The sequence below is a fragment of the Carcharodon carcharias genome, chromosome 14 (assembly GCF_017639515.1).
Source record: "Carcharodon carcharias isolate sCarCar2 chromosome 14, sCarCar2.pri, whole genome shotgun sequence".
NCBI classification, from domain to species: Eukaryota; Metazoa; Chordata; class Chondrichthyes; order Lamniformes; family Lamnidae; genus Carcharodon; species Carcharodon carcharias.
In genome coordinates this window covers 59383141-59401147 of record NC_054480.1, presented here as the reverse complement: position 1 = coordinate 59401147, position 18007 = coordinate 59383141, and the positions used below count along the sequence as shown (strand labels likewise).

The 18007-nt window shown below is 42.0% G+C and overlaps 1 protein-coding gene across 1 annotated transcript in view; it reads left to right on the top strand.

Moving 5' to 3' along the window:
* Nucleotides 1-18007, top strand: part of LOC121287430 (protein diaphanous homolog 2) — a 140174-nt gene that overhangs the window by 41137 nt on the left and 81030 nt on the right. Inside the window, exons 4-6 of the mRNA XM_041205305.1 lie at nucleotides 1344-1517; nucleotides 2304-2461; nucleotides 14853-15029. Coding sequence (XP_041061239.1) covers nucleotides 1344-1517; nucleotides 2304-2461; nucleotides 14853-15029 — 509 coding nt within the window. The remainder of the gene's footprint in view (nucleotides 1-1343; nucleotides 1518-2303; nucleotides 2462-14852; nucleotides 15030-18007) is intronic.

The following is an 18007-nucleotide window of genomic DNA, read 5'->3' as shown; positions in this document are numbered from 1 at the left end:
AGTTCAGTGCAGCCATAATCTTACTGAATGGCGGAGCAGGTTCGAGGGGGCGAGTGGCCTACTCCTGTTCCTAATTTGTATGTTTGTATGTTTATCGAGGCAGTTAGTTTAAATCTAAACAATTAGCCCAGGCAGGCTGTTCAGGATGTTTGACGTTGAGCTTCTGACTGGATAACCTTTAAATCCCACCTTTGGTATGATTTTAAATGTTTAAAAACAAAGCAAATGAAACAATTGAAGTACTGGTATTCATTAACTTACAAGTTGAGAAACCTTGTCACTAAAACAAATAGCACTGTTTAATATTGAGATAGGTAAGTTCAGTTTTTTTCTGAAATTCATTTTCATCAAGGAATTCACCTTTACGAAAAATGCAAATGTATGTTGAAATAGCTTTTATAAAATTAGTGCACAGAATATAGAAGAAAGGTTATAGCACCTTTTGTGACCTTGGGATGTCCTGAGTGCTTTACAACCAGTGTTATCATGTAGAAACATGTTATCCAGTTCACACTCAGCAAGGTTCAACAAACATCAATGAAAACAGTGACCAGATAATCTGTTTTGGTTAATAAAAGTGGAAAATGTTGGAAATATTCAGCAATTTAGGCAGCATCTGTGGAGAGAGAGAGTTCAAAATGTTTCAGATTGAGGAGCTTTTATTGAGATACATAGGTGCAGTTTTTTTCTGCTGTTGCACCCTGCAATATAAACTATGTCAAGGTCTCTGCAGTATAAGGAAAGAACTGATTCGTGTTTATATAGTACTTTTCGCCACCAAGGCATTTCAAAAACAATTAAGTACACTTGAAAAGTATTCATTAATGTAGGAAATTTCAGCAGCTAATTTGGGCACAGCAACGTCTCACAAGCACACAGCAATGTGATAAATGTCCACATAATTTGGTTTTGGCAGTGTGGAATACTGGTGGTTTGTCAGTTGGTGTGGACGTTGGCTGAACTTTGCTTCACTTGTAATCAACCTCATCCTAAAGCACACAATTGAACACTGACAAATCTTTAAAATAGTGCAATCCAAACCATATCACAAAGTGGCATATGCATTCAATAATAGCAGCCTCTCGCCACTTAAAAAAAGTGATTAAAATCACGAGAAGTGAAAATTAAAGCACTACTTACTTGGAGATCATGTGGAATTTCCTGAAAACAATTGGCCTTGCATGATTGCCCCAGAATTTCATTTCTTCTATGTCAATAACCGATTCCCTCATGAAACGTTTTCCTTCTTAAGTGTCCCCTAAATATTGTCCATTGCTACTGTTGCTATTGACTGCATTGATTTGTATTTACTAATGTTCCATTAATGCATATTTCCTTTCTAGATTGATTATAATTCAAGGCTATTGTGCAATATTGAAAAAGGTATTATTAAGAAACAGTTTTCATTTAAATCTATCAAATCGTGTGAACATGTTGAAGGACAGAAGATTAGCATTTCCTTTTTAAGGCACCACGATTATGAACTTGAAGCTACTTCTGCTGAAGATAGAATAAAGGTAATAGTCAAATATTTCTGCATTCTCCAAACACTGAATCAATTCATATTTTCAAAACTTTTCTTTGCTTGACTGATGTAGTGAGTGATATTTTAGACAATTTTCTCTCCTAGCTTTGCTCAATGGGGAAAGGGCAAATGGAAATGTCAGCTGAATATATATTTCATAATTGCTTCTCTTTGCAATTTCCTTCCTTCCTCCTCTCTTGAAGCTGCAGGCTCGTTTTAGGGTATGGCTTGACAGGCGCTGACTGCCTTCTGACACTTCACCCCAGTGGTGATTATTCACTTTTGAACCAGCAGAGAGTGCCAGCAGGCAATTTGACCATTGTGGAGGTAGGTTAAGGGGGCAGTATCAAAGCGGAGCCTAATTATACACACACTCCCAACTTGCCCCCACCCCCTCTTTCTTTAGGAATAGGAAACCTTGGCTGTTTTTTTCACACTCACAGCCTGGAAAAATGAACCCAATTATTTTCACCAATGCTGAGGTCTGATACTTCAGCATAAGCTGGAGATCTAACTTTTATTAACTTTTTAAGCTGAACCCTGATAAATGATTTGTAACATTCCATTTGTAAATTTAGTAAAATCCTGCTTTTTTAAGAAAAATGCAAGAGCAATAAACTGCTTAAATTGCTTATTTCCTGCTGTTTGAATCACTGTGTCCTACCTTGAATATTATCTGACATTTAGTAGGCTTTTCAGATAGTCTGGTCTTTGTTCCAGTGCCCTGAATGCGTTTAATGTGGTGATTTAATTTGCATTTCTTCAACTTTGATTACAGATCATTCAACTTGTGAACCAAATCATTCAAAATAACATTAATGCAACCCATCCGACACGTGAGAGGGACAGTTTTACCCCACAACAAGAGACTGAGGTCATAAAAGAGGGGCAATTGGAATTGCAGAAAGGAGGCCTTGCTTCAGTAAAATGGAACAGGTACATATTGTGCATTCTTGATTAATTCTATTCCTTCTAACAAAATGTTTCTCTGATTATTTCCAGTGAGGTTTGTCTTGTTCCATCAACTATAGTGAAATTTTCTGTTACATGTAATATTTTATAGGAATATAAGAGATAAGAGGAGTAGGCTATATGTGCCTTTGGGCCTAGTCTCCCTTTCAAAATGCTGTTAGCTGATTTTCTACTTAAACTCTATTCCCCCAACCTTGCCGCTTCCATCCATATTCTATTATCATTAAAAAAAAATCTTGTCAATTTAAGCCTTGAATATACTCAACGGCTGAGAGCCCAAAGCTCTCTGGAGAATTCCAAAGATTTACAACCATCTGAGAGAAGAAATTTATCCTCGATGTATCACAAGGTTCTGGGTTCAAGTCCCACTCCAGGGCTTGTATACAAAATCAAGGCTGGCACTCCACTGTAGTACTGAGGATGTGCTGCATGGTGGAAGGTGCTGTAATTTAGATTCAATCTTAAACTGAGGCCCAACTGCCTGCTTGGGTGGATGGAGGAGATCCCATGGCACAATTTTGAAGAAGAGCAGGGCAGTTGTCCCTGGTGTTCTGGCCAATGTTTAACCCTCAATCTATTAACAAACAGCTTATCTAGCCATTACCACATTGCTTTGTGAGAGTTTGCTGTGCGTAACTGGCTGCTGCGTTTCCTACATTACAACAGAGACTACACTTCAAAAGTACTTCTTTGTCTGTTAGGCACTTTTAGATGTTGGTAGTCAAGAAAGTACCAGATAAATGCACATCTTTCCTTTTATTTTCATCTTACTCCTAAATGGCTGACCCTTTATTCTGAAACTGTGAACACTAGCTCTGGAATCTCCAGGCAGGAGAACCAGACTCTCAGCATCTACTATGACAATTTTCTTCCAATCTTAATTATGTAAACGCTAATCCCTAATTGTCCATCTTCCTAAATGAGCCCAACAAATACAAATATATCCGAACCTTATAAGCAGTCCATTTTTCTACGTAGGTAAGTGATAGCATTAGTTTTCCATTGCAGCATGCCTCATGTCTTCTCTCATCTTTTGTAAACCTGTGTGGTATATAATGACAAATCAAGGATATATGGCGCTGTGCAGGAAGAATATGCATTGCATGGGATTTTATGTTATGATTTTTGCTTTTTTTCCCTGTAAGTAATGTAGTTCTCTGCAAAATTCAGATTTTCTGAACCCATTTCAAATGATTTTAATTCCAGTTCACACTTCTTGGTCTGTATTCAGATGTGTGACAATTATAGCCAGCTACAATAACTAATTCCCAATTGAGGTAAAATGAGCACCATTATCTGCATCCTTTCTCTTCTAAAAATGGTGTTTATATTTGTTCTAGTTCCAGTTCTAGTGAGGCTTATCTAATCATATTTAAATATTCCCTGTAAGTTATCTCTGTTAACTACTTTATTATATGTATTTTGCTTTATTATAATCCTTACTGAATTTTATTTTCTAAATTTTGAAAATATTTTACCACTTTTCTTAAACAGAAGATTCTAATGCAGATTGAAACCTGTTAATACTGCATGGAATGCTAATTTTTAAAATTCATTTATGGTGTGTGGGTGCAAAGCTGGCATTTGCTGCACATCCCTAGAAAGTGCAGTGAGCCACCATCTTGAACAACCATAGTCCATGAAGTGTAGGTACACTCACATTGCTGTTAGGGACGGAAATCCAGGGTTTTCACCCAGTGACAGAGAAGGAACAGTGATATATTTCCAAGTCAGGATGGTGTATGGCTTGGAGGGGAACTTGCAGGTCTTGGTGTTCCCATGTGTCTACTGCCCTTGTTCTTCTAGGCATCGAGGTTGTGAGTTGCTGTCGAAGGAGCTTTGGCGAGTTGTTGCAGTTCATCTTGCACATGGTACACACTGCTGCCACTGTGTACTAGAGGTGGAGCGAGTGAATGTTTAAGGTGGTGGATGAGGTGCTGATCAAGCAGGCTGCTTTGTTTTGGATCATGTTGAGTTTCTTGGGTATTGGGTGGAATTTTCCATTCTGGAGATTAAGTCCAGTGGCAGGCAGGAAAGTTGTCATGATTGTTTTTTTATTTATTCATTCAAGGGATGTGGGCTTCGCTGGCTGGGCCAGCATTTATTGCCCATCCCTAATTTCCTTCGACAAGGTGGTGGTGAGCTGCCTTCTTGAACCACTGCAGTCCAAGTGGTGTAGGTACACCCACAGTTCCTGCTGGGCGGCGGGGCGGGTGAACATGCGTGTCCTTCTCATTTTCAGCTCATTAATTATGCATCCACGAGGAGCTTGGTGAACCTCATGTCAGGGTGAGCTGGAAGCTGCCATTACCTCAAAGAGTCGAATGCCCTGGCGCCATTTTTAAAGGGCACCCAGACAGACATACACTCATTGCAGGCCAGGAAGTCTGCACTACTCCTGCATAGTCCTTACAGCTGCAGCTCGTACTGGAGAAGCTGTCAGATATGAGCAACCACATACCAGGATATACAAGGGTGCCTCTGGCTTTGCCTTTTGCTCAACACTAGATAAAAGCACTGCTGGCAATACACCCATAGTCGGGCCAGTGCTTCTGGTTGCAGTGGCCCTTGTTTGCTTGCCTCTTGAAATTATAAAGGCTCCGCTGCATCTTGCTGCTCAGGCCCTTGCTCCTCATGGCCCTGTGCCAACCTGCAATGGACTCTCCTTCTCCTCATCTGGCTAAGAGCCATTACCAAGGCAGGGTTGCCTGCAGCCTGCATGATCAACACCTCAATGGATGTGTGGACAAATTGAAATGATACTTTAATGATACATGTCCTTTTCAGGTTTCCCTCCATCTCAAAGCCAGCAGGCAAGTGCTAAGCTCTTCACTTGGCCTCTATCTAGACATGGCATCCTCACCCCCACCTTTCCAGGTAAAGGACATCCTGGAAGACCAGAGAGGGTGTTCCTCCCATTCATACATTAATGCTTGTGGAGATATTGCTCTTTGACCAGTATGATGCGATCCATGTGCAAGAAGTCTCAAGTGGACACTATTCTGCTTGTCTCCACAACCATTGCAACTCTATGGAGACACTATCGTCATAAAAAGACTAACCACATGATCCCTTGTCAAGCATGGCCATTTACCCAGGAGGATGGAGGTTTGGAGTCGTGAGTTGGCTGCCCTCCACCAGCCGTGACCCTTGGAGGCAGTGTACCTCCCTCCCTCCCTTCATCCCTGCCTCTGACTGCAGCCAATGGCAAATGGCACTGAATGAACGGCAGCACTGCACCTTGATGGGATCTCGATGTTATGAGACACCTGAGTCGGGAACAAACCTGTAGCAATGTGGTTTTCATCATAGAGAGGAGGACTCAAGTGAGCATCTTTGGCGCAGGCGTCTCATAATTATTAGGGTGCCCCTTTAGTCACCCACATATGCTGACCTTGAACTCCACCCACATGAACAGACCCTCCTTCCGCCTTTAGGGGTTTCACTGACTGACTGACTGCATGGATGAGGTCAGTTTGGAAAAAAGGGTATGCATTATATTTCAAACTCACTCCACTGCCTTCTACCCTCCCCCATCACCCATCACCTTCCCCCCATCACCCAATATCAGCATTTCTCTCCCCTCTGTCACCCCTGAACCTCCCCCTATTACCCTTGGCCCTATTACAATCCACCTCCAAATGCATTTCCTCTCCTCAAAGCCGTGTTCTGTCACCATCCCCATGCCCACCCTGACCATGGCCCCTCCTGTTATCTGAGTTAATTGTATAGTCCCACTCCATGACTCACCCGATGAGACCTTCACCTACCAAACAATCACCCTGGACCCGCCACTCTACCGCATCCCATCCCCCTTCTGACTGTGACTGTTCCCTCCTATCATCAGTACCCTGAGTTCTCCCCCCAAGACCCCAGTATCGACACCACCGCCCCTGCCCTCTAAGACACTCCCCCCACCCGCTACTTCCCTGGACACACTCACTCCCAGTTCCCTAGACATTATTCTCCCCCCACCATTCCCCTGATGTTGCCCCTGCCCCCTGTTCCCCAGGCACTCTCCCCATCCTTCCCCCTTTAGCCTTCTTCCCCTGTCCAGCCTTTGCTCCACCTTTCCACCCTGCCCCGCTCCTTCCCCCACCTCTAGCCTTTGCCTGTCTCCCTTGTCCAGCCTTGGCGCAGTGTCTGCTAATTGCGCTGAATAAAAATGAAATTATGCGAGACCCCCAAGAAAAATAAAGCAACATCGACGGACTTCAAAGTCGTGAAAGCGGTGAAGCTAGCGAGGTGCACGCCACTTATATACAGTCATAAAACTGGATGTTCCAAATTCTTGCTAGCCGCAAACTTAATTTGGAGGGGGAGTTTAATTCTGGCGAGGTTGCCTTTTAATGAACACTCGTGAGATGCTAATGCATGCAAAGTGGGTTCCTGACATTGGTTGTTGGGAACTCAACATGCCTTTAACCCGCCTTGAAAGTCGAGAGCACAAAATGCCAACAGTTTACCCTGCCATTGGGAAACAGATTTTTTGCCTCCCACATAATTAAATGCCCCCACCTACCACGGTTCCTGTCATTGGCACAAGTGAAAAATTCTGCCAATTTTTGGAGCTGCACTCATCCAGGCAAGTGGGGAGTATTCCATCACACTACTGACTTATGCCTTATACATTGTGGACAAGCTTTGGGGAGTCAGGAGGTGAGTTACTCACCTCAGGGTTCCCAGCCTCTGACCTGCCCTTGTAGCCACAGTATTTATATGGCTAATCTAGTTCAGTTTCTGATCAATGTTAACCTCCAGGATGTTGATAGTGGGGCAATTCCATGATAGTAATGCCATTGAATGTCATGGGGAGATGGTTAGATTCTCTCTCGTTGGAGAGGGTCCTTACCTGCAACTTGTGTAGCATGAACATTACTTGCCACTTATCAGCCCAAGCCTGAATGTTGTCCATGTTATACTGCATGTGGACATGGACTGCTTCAGTATCTGAGGAGTTGCAAATGGTGCCAAACATTGTGCAATCATTAGCGAACATCCCCAGCATCGGACTTTATGATGGATGGAAGGCCATTGATGAAGCAACTGAAGGTGGTTGGGCTGAGGTCATTACCCTGAGGAAAGCCTGCAGCAATGTCCATAGGCTGTGATTATTGGCCTCCAACAAGCACAAGCAACTTCGCTTGTGCTAGGTAGGACTCTAGCCAATGGAGAGATGTATCCCTGATTCCCATTGACTATAGCTTTATTCTGGCTCCTTGATGCAACATTTGGTCAAATGTTGGTTTGATGTTAATTGCTCAAACTTAATTTTTTTTAATTGTCCAGAAAAGGGTTAAATATAATTTGAACATTTAAACTACTATTCAGTGTTTGTCTAATGTGCAAAAGAATAAAAATCATCTGTTCTATTTGTTCTAGAAAATCATCTAATGTTCACACACTGCCCTCAGTAATATACTGTATTCTATTGTGTGTAAGCTATTATAAGGTGTGACAAATAATATATGTGGTTGCGCATGACCAGTTTAACAGCTTCAAATGATGCTTACATTTCCAGTTATAAAGTGAATACTTGCCTATTGTATTTAATATTGAGTTGATCTGAATTTATCAGGTATAATTGGGACAGATCCTAAATTAGCCAGATGCAGTGAGTATGTTGAAGAAACGTGCAGCCTGTTTGAGAGGCATGAATGGAATAGATTCTCTTTTTCGCGTTATCCCTTACCAGTAGTCTCACTCATTGAAGTTTAATTTTCAAAATAACAGGAATGAAGACACTGTAGTACATTCCAGACTATGCTGCAGGAGGAATGTGAACATTTTGACTTTAAATGCAATAAAGAACATTTTTAAAAAAATTTCTGTTGGACTGTGGATTAAAATTACAATGGCTGCAGTTTAAAGGACATGCATACTGAAACAATGTGAAGGAGGTATACAATGTTTCTGCCCTGGATCAGAGTGTTCCTTGAAAGACAAGATGGTGCTGAGGAACGATCTGGTCTAATGGGGAACTGCCTGTCAACAACATTTTAATTGGCTCCTGACCAGGTGACCAGGGTTTGTGTGAGAACAGTGCAACAGAATAGCTCCTAGCCTGAAAGGAAAAAGACCTAAAACCTCCCTCTCCTGTGCGTGTAAGATTCCAGTAATTCTACAATAATAGCTAGCTGGCTTTTTCTCCTCATATCTCTGTAACCTGCTCTCCCTGAAAACCCCTGTCAAGAAGAAAAGGGAAAACTTGCTGTTAGTGAGATTAAAAGGCAAGTGCTCAACCAATAAACTAAAGACTGAAAGTGCTGGAAGACCATCTTGTGTCATCAGCAAAGAGCTGAAAGGAATTTGGGAGACATCAGTCAAAATCAACCCATCGAGTCCTGTACTCCGGAATTGATGCTATCGAACTGTTTTATCCCACCCTTAAAATCCATGTTTTTGTATGTCTTATGTGTCTTGTAAGTGTGTGTATAGGGATTTAAGAAGATAATTTAGATTATAGAGTTCAAAATTAGCAGTTCATATTTCTTTATTTTGCCACTGGTTAGTGACAGCTTGTTCAATACACAGTTATTTACTTATTATATTTACAAACCTGTTGCTCATATTCTGCTAACCTAAAAGAAACATTTAGGTGGGTTGATCAAACTTTTTACATTTGTCATGGCTCAGGGAGCAGTGGGGCTTGATATTGCTGCACATTATCCCCAGTTAGCCGTGACAATACACTGTGTGCTTGTACAGTGTTTAAGAAGGTGACCATATTGCTCAGATTTCAAAACATCGTTGTGTACCCCATTTGGTGATTATAAAGAAAACCATTTTAAACATTTTCAGAAATTACTGTATCAAGAGTTTACATATAAATATCTAATTTATATTATTTCACAGCCCTTGCGGGAGGGTACTTTGACGTCTTTGTTGTATATGTTGGAAGCAATGTATCTTTAAGGTTTTAAGCAGGTTGGCCTGGATGCTGGTGTTCAGTTGGGCTGGGCATAAGACTTCCTGTCTAACAGAATTTCTGCAAGAAAGCATCTCCAGACAAATAATATCACATTATTTTGCTATTCAAATGGCAAATAAAATTTTGTTGCTCTCTTCACTCGGGCCCGAAACAAATAAATATATTTTGTATAATTGACCCTTCAATATAACAAAGTGAAAACCTGTGGTGAATGGAAAGCAATGGGGCAGGATTTTTTCCTCAAGGGAAGGAAACAGAGGCTGGGATTGTTTCAGGGTCCTGAACATAACCACAGTGGGGGATACACAGTCACGCATTGTGATTTTCTTGGGACACCACCTTATTTGGTCTGGAGACAGGTTTGCTGACCAATTAAGGAGGCAGGGGCCAGAATTTTGACCTTGATGGGCGGGCCCCACCGGCTCGGCGGCGGGCAGGCAGCTGAACTCCGCCGCTGAAACAGGGCCGGCCGCCAATTAAGGCCCGCCCAGCGGACTGCCCGACGGGAATTCCTGTGCGGGGGATGGAGGGATTCCACGTCTGCCAAAGTGCGCTCTTTCACGCATGCGTGCAAAAGAGCGCACTGCTCCCTGAGACTAAGTGCTGTCTCAGGGAGAGCGCTGAGTGTTTAAAAAACTTTAAAAATAGGGAAGGAAAAACATTATTAACATGTCCTCCTCATGTGACACTGTCACACGAGATGGGAAATGTTAATAAATGAGTGAAACTCTAATAAACTTTTTAAAATCTGAGATGAAACCTCATCCTGCCAGTGGATGAGGTTTTATCTTTTTTCAGAAGCCCGCTGGAGCTCCTGGCCTGCCCGCCAGCCTTAAGGTTGGACGGGCAGGTCTTTCAATGAGCTTAATGATCCTGTCAATGGCCTCAATTGGCCACTGACAGGTCGGCGGGCGAACAGCTGATTTCGCTGTCTGCCCGCCTTCCTAAACATTTAAATGGACCGGAATGACGTCGAGGGTTCCTCCCAACGTCATCCTGCATCATTTTCCCATCGGCAAGCGGGCCCTGTCCCCAAATCGCCGATGGGAAAATTCTGGCCGGGATCTCAAAACTGGAGAGCCAATCAGTGGCCTTACAGCTTGAAAGAAACAGCCAGCTGAAATAGATGCCAAGTGAGGGAGAAGATGCTTCCAAATGGAGTTGTTCTCACTCCAACATTTTTAGATCTTAAATTAAAATAATGGATCTTGCAGCCAGGCCACCATAAAATAATGGATCTTGCAAACAGCATATGTTTGGTGGGGAGAGTGCGGGGGTGCTTGACATGGTGACCTGTGGCTGCTGGTGAATCCAGGCAGGCAAGGTGGGTCTTTATGGGAGGCCATCTCCAGGCATCTAAACAAGCTTCAGCTGCCTGTGGAGACCTGGGGGCTGACTGGAAGATCCCAATCAGCCTCCCTGTAATTGGCCTCAGTAGGCCCTTATTGAGGGACAATGGCTACCCGCTGAGTGGTAGCCCTGTCACCCTCATCCTGCCTTCGCAAAAATGACCCAGAGGCAGGCTGGAGTTCAGGAATAGGCATGCTAGTCGGGGCTATTTTTAGCTCCTGACCACCTATGTTCCTGACCCAGGCAGGGGCTCAAAACTCAGCCCGTAGCTTCTGTGGACCTTTTGAGTTTGTGGAACGGTTAGAATGAGCCTTAGTGGAGATCAAAATGCTTGCTTTTGCTCACTTGCCTAAACTTGGCAGGTATTCTCTTGAATATAGAAAATACTTGTACCAGGTTTAGTTTGTGGGTTGAAAAAAAACCCAAAAAACTGCGGATGCTGGAAATCCAAAACAAAAACAAAACTACCTAGAAAAACTCAGCAGATCGTTGACAGGGCCCTCAACTGTGTCCAGCCCATCTCCCGCGCATCCGGCCTCACGCCTTCCCCTCCCTCCCAGAAACATGATAGGGTCAACTTTGTCCTCACTTATCACCCCACCAGCCTCCGAATTCAGAGGATCATCCTCCGCCATTTCCGCCAACTCCAGCATGATGCCATCACCAAACACATCTTCCCTTCACCCCCCTCGGCGGCATTCCATAGGGATCATTCCCTCCGGGACACCCTGGTCCACTCCTCCATCACCCCCTACTCCTCAACCCCCACCTACAGGACCTCCCCATGTATGCGCAAAAGATGCAACACCTGCCCCTTCACTTCCTCTCTCCTCACCGTCCAAGGGCCCAAACACTCCTTTCAAGTGAAGCAGCATTTCACTTGCATTTCCCCCAACTTAGTCTACTGCATTCGTTGCTCCCAATGCAGTCTTCTCTACATTGGAGAGATCAAACGCAAACTGGGCGACCGCTTTGCAGAACACCTGCGGTCTGTCCGCAAGAATGACCCAAACCTCCCTGTTGCTTGCCATTTTAACACTCCACCCTGCTCTCTTGTCCTTGGCTTGCTGCATCGTTCCAGTGAAGCTCAATGCAAACTGGAGGAACAGCACCTCATCTTCCGACTAGGCACTTTACAGCCTTCCGGACTGAATATTGAATTCAACACCACCACCCTCCTCCATCCCCACCCCCTTTCCATTTCTTCCCCTCCCTTTTGTTTTTTCCAATAATTTATATAGATTTTTCTTTTCCCACCTATTTCCATTATTTTTAAATCTATACCTTTTATGCTCTGTTAGTCTTATTTCACCCCACCCCCACTAGAGCTGTACCTTGTGTGTCCTGCTCTCCAATCTTAATTAGCACATTCTCTTAGTTAATATCACCACCTTCAACACCTCTTTGTTATTTTGTCTATGACATCTTTTGGTTATCTGCTCCTATCACTGCTTGCTTGTCCCTACAACCACCCCCCCCACCCCAACAACTTCTCTCCCCACATCCCCCCCATCTTAAACCATCTTATATTTCACCCCTCTCCTAATTTTACTCAGTTCTGTTGATGGGTCATGAAGACTCAAAACGTCAACTTTGCTCTTCTCCGCCAATGCTGCCAGACCTGCTGAGTTTTTCCAGGTAATTCTGTTTTTGTTTTAGATTGTGGGTTGACCTGATTGAGGTGGCTAAAAGGAGAAAAGGATCTAATAGGCTAGATACAGATAAAGATTGCAGGGTCATAATCTTAAAATTAGAACTAGACCATTCAGGGATAAAATCAGAAACATTCCTTCACACAAAGGATTATTGGGATCTGGAAATCTCCTCCAAAAGGTTGTGGACGCTTGGACAAGTGGAACTTTCAAGATTTATGGTGGACATATTCTGTTCAGTAAGGGTATCAGGGATTTAGAACTAAGGCAGTAAAATGGAGTTGTGGTACAATTCAGTGATGATCTCATTGAATGATGGAGCAGGGATTGTGGGTTGAATCCTTTCCTCCTGTTCTTATGTTCCTACCTAGGAAGATATATTTTTGCAGATGTCAGTTTAGTTCTGAAAAGGTGCCTCAGAGAAGGAAGTTTACAATTCTCACCAACCATGAAAACCTTTTATGCCTGTCAGTGAGCTTGTTTCAGGGTTTAATGCTTTCATTGTACAACTTAAAGAACAAAGAAATAATGAAAGTTCTCCATCTGCCAAGTAGTTCAAGTTTTCAGTACCCAAACTATGGTCTGTCATTCAGTGGAGAGAGAAAGGTAATCAAGTTCAGTAAATCAATGTATCATGGAAATACTAGAAATACGTATGGATAGTTTCATTTTTGAGTCTTCACTGGAGTTTTTCTAGATTGATATGTGGCATAATACATATACTTGAAAATGAAAAGATTGCAGGGCTATGGGGAAGGAGCAGAGGAATGGGACAAATTTGACAGCACTTTCTAAGAACTAGCACAATGAACTGATTGATCATCTTCTGTACCGGAGAATTGTACATGTGCTATTGTGCCACATGTACTGTCATGGAGTAGCTTTAGCTTCTATTTTCTGAGTGTAAAACTTGGTCAAGAAATTCCTTGGAGCGAAAAGGCTGGTGATCAAAACTGTGTTGGGTTTGGGGTATTCTGGTATGCCTATTAGAATACATAGACCTGAATCTTCTGGTCAGCGGCGGGGGCGGGCCTGCTCACCAATGCATAAAATGACGCACGTTGACATTGAGCATGCGTCCCGACATCACTGTGTGTCATTCCGATCTTCAGTTTGGTGGGCGCGCACCGGAGTCGGCTGCGCAGCCGCCGAACTGCCAAACGCCTATTAAGGCCATTTAAATGCCAATTAAAATAATTCACAGGGCTGCCCGTCCAACCTTAAGGTTGGCGGGCAGGTGAAGAGCCTAGGCGGCCTTCGCATTTTTTATAGATCCTCATCCGCGGGCCGGATGAGGTTTCATGAAGTTTTTTAAACTTTAATAAAAAATTTTAATAAAATTCATAGACATGTCCCAGCTCATGTGACACTGTCACATGAGGGGGCATGTCTGAATAATTTTAAAAAATCTTTTATTCACTTTTTCACAGTGAAATTAAACTCCCTGAGGCAGCTCTGTTCCTCGAGATTTCTGCGCTCTTTCATGCGCAGGCCCCGACTCAGCCTCTTCCCCCCACCTGCACAGGGAGCACTCAGTGCTTCCGGGTGCGCGTCACGCTGGGTGGGCCTTAATTGGCTGCCCACATAAAATGGCGGCGCCCAGCCGATCGCAGGTGGCGATCGGCTGCAAACCTGCCTGCAGCCACGCCCGCTTCCGCTCAGCTCCCCCTGACAGGGAGAAAATTCTCCACATAGAATTTTTAAAAACTTGTGCTTTCAGCAACCTTTGAGCTCCATCAGAACAGCTGTGCAGGGGTATAGCTAGCAATTTGAAATTTGTATACACCGGCTGATCTGTTTCAGCACTCCCGAGGAAACCAAGTATCTGTGGCCTCCTGCCCTTGGGATTTAAACATAGACACCAACCTGGTAGACATTCGTCATCCATCATTGGGATCAGCATAGGAAAGCAAACTGGTGTCAGCAAATGAGACAAAATGGTGGTCAATGTCTCTCCAATTGATTTCTTTACTGCTGCTTAGATGTGTTGAAGTAATTGATGAGTCCCATAAGCTTCTGTACATCCAATGCTGCTTCCCTAGCCTGTGTTCTTTTGTTATGCCACCCAATAAGCCAAAAAAGGGCCTACTTTGTTAGTGCTGTTTTGCAGTGCTTAGTTTGTATCACAAGAGTTCACTAAAGCATTTACTTACAGTCTATTAATTCAAAATTATTTAATTAGAATTATCTAATAATTCAAATTAAGCACTACATTTCCATTTTCCAATGTTATTTATACTGCCTAATTAAAATTGTGTAGTAATTGAAATTTGTAGTGCAGAAAATTATTTTGAATTGTCAACTGTATACTGCATAAACTGGTGGTTAAGATATTGACTCCAGTATACCAAATAGAATCCTTTGTACTTTTTTAAAGGAGAAAATACTCCTCATCTACTATATTCTTTTGTATTTGTTTCAGATACTGTGTGCAGTTGCATAAAGGAGAACTATCTTTTCAGCGCCTCAACCTTGGTGACGCAAATGAGCAGTTGGGCTTGACTCCAAATGTGATTTATTTGTCGGATGGTAATGCAAGTGTACACAAGGAAGTGGGAAGTGGGTCCTTCACTGTGATCACAAAGAAAAACTGCTACTTGTAAGTGACTTTCATTTTGAGTGAGCCATATGAATATTGATAAAGTGAGCTGCAATGATTTTCATGCTCAGAGCTCTCCAGAGTAACATTTCACTCTAAGTTATGTTTGATCCTACTAAAGGAGGCATTTGAGAATTTTAAAATACATTCTACTAAATAGATTTTCAAAGGGGGTACCTTGGGCCTGATGGGACCAGTGAAGAACCAAGTGCTGCATGAGGTCATCAGACTTATGTGCTGTCCATCATTTTTTTTTTTATTTTTGTATTAGTTAAGTCCCTGACCTGTTAGTTCTGTTGCTGCGTACTGAGTAAAATAAAATACTTCTGCATGGATAGAACCATATCCAGTGAGGAGATGGTAATCTGTTCTAGAAATTAGGACTGATGTTCTTAAGATATTGTTGATATTTTCAGAGTGTTCCCATGCAGAAATGTTCAATAACCACAGTGAGTATTATAGCACCCTTCATTTCAATTAGGTTTCTGAGAAAACTAATATTTTAGTTCACAAGAAATCTAATCCATTTATTAAAGCTTAATGCATCTCTTCCTATATTTTATAAGCTTCAGCTAGTGTCCATTCTTGAAGATACAGATTAACTGGAGCTCCTCGCCTGTTTAAACTTCACCATGAATTTTCAATTTGAATTGATGAAACTTGCAAAACACTCAAACTCTCATCATCTTGTTTCAATGACAGTGTTTCACAGTTAAGGCTGCCTCCATACTCTTCATTGTTGTTTATGAAGTATTATTTGTCTTAGCCCCATTATATCGGACTGTATCAACAGAGACAAAAGATGAATGAAGTGAAAAAGAGGAAATGGATAAATTGATTTTAAGTGTTGTTAAAATACTTATAAAGCTGATAAACTACTATGGTGTGCTGCTTCCAATTTTGCATTGTTATAAGTTTAAAATGAGGCGCTTGTTATTTTAGACTGTTCTAGTTTAGCTGTACATTGCCAAATACTGGAACCCAAGTTGCCTTTTTAAACTGTATAAATTGGACAGATATATAACCATCAGGCAAAGACTCAGACACCACATCAGTAAATAGTATGAAGTGCATTGGTTATAAGCAAGTTTAAGAAACTTATCAACTAACAGAGGCAGAATATAAGTAAAGTATACTTATCAGTGAAACTCTACCACCTCCACACTTTCAAATGGGTAATCAATCCAAGAGAACTGGATGACTTGAACTCCTCACACTGACAGAGAAACAGTCACTACACCTTCCTGGGATTTCTACTAACAGGGAATCCATCACTGACCTAGTCCCAGTACCAATTACTCATCTGCCCTGAAGCTTATTGGTAACGACCTTCGCACTGATAGGATACTCAAGTATCCCCGAAGATCTAAACCGGTTCTTCCATACTTGATGTACACAAGGATGGTTCTCGAAACCCCTTTTTTTACACTCAGAAGATGTTGTAAGCCCACCACAGCCAAATTGTTGGAAATGGCTTATTGGTCCATAGTTTGTCAATAATGTGATGAGAGTTGAAGAGGAGATCTTACACTCTCCGATCCCACAACGACCACAAAGACTCAGGCTTCCTTTTAACCAGTTTTATTCAAGCCTATGCACAGGAGCCGCAATCATCCCTAAGAATGAAGACCCAGCTCCCAGATTGGTTACATTTCATTACTTTTGTACTTTTTCTTATCATTATACATTTGAGTACATTTGAATACATCCAGTTGGTAACTGACACACCTGTTCCATTATCTCTATCCTACTGAGTACATAAACGTGTGATTTTGCTATCCAATTATTCTATGGGATGTATACATAATTATACTATCCAATCAGAATTAAAACAAGTATGCAAAGATCTTGGTTCTTACAACTCAAGACTGTTTGTGTTTCATCAAAGCCCCCTCTTTGTCCATTGTTCATCTTTCCATATCTAAGCTAAACCATTTGTCCTCCCCTTGTCTGAGGGTTGAGCATACTTAATCTAACTTTATGCCAAGTTTTATCTCCAGTCTAGCTCTCAAGGCTTCACTGCAACATTGCACCACTTGACTTGTCCTGCCTGACAGAGGCTTTCCTCCCTGTTACTAGACATGAGCTCATCTCTTGATTTCTGTGTAAATCACACAAAAACTCAAAGCCTCTTTGTGTGCAATGTCCACCTGGTTATCCTCAACTGTTAATATGTTTAGCATCAATGGCTGCCTGGAGATTTTAAGTATGTTCAGCAAATTCTCACTGTGTTCTTTATATATATATATATATATGTATATATATTTAATTCCCCCCTAACAGAGTTAACCCCATAGGTTCTAGCTAATTATGCACATTGGCATAAACTTAGGACAATGTCTTCCTTTAAGCCATATCTCTTATCTTAATGTTTTTACAGGAGTCCCATTCATTAAGATAGACTCAGCAATCAAGGACAGCATGTATTCCCAAAAGGGAAGGAGTCCAAGGCTTATGCCATTTCTTTCCCAGTTATCACAGCACTTTAATTTTCTCATAAGAAAAGCTAATGGAGAAATACAGAAATAACATATAACAACTTCTAATCAACTACTGATTATTAATTATCCCTCAATCCTAACTTAATTGAGGTACATTATTTGGTCAATCATCTGTTGCCAATCAGTGGTTGCTTCATAATACTGTTTCGGGTTAGCTTGTTGTAAAAGATTAACAACATCAAAATGGCTTTTTATCTGTGTTAGCACAAAATGGTGTTTAACCTTGTTAGCTTATTACAATGAATATAACTCAAATTAACTTAGAAATGGTTGGGTTGTACTAAAATCGAGTACCCAGACAGCATGCACTATTGCCAATTTAGGTAATAGTTATATTATTTTACAGATAGGTATTTACAGGCACTGGTTTCCACGAAATCGATTTTAAGGCTTTTCCAACATTTCCTTGAGTAGAGGAACAATGGCCAGAATTGTCCAGTCACATTGCCGGCGTCATGGCAGATGTGAGCAGACAAT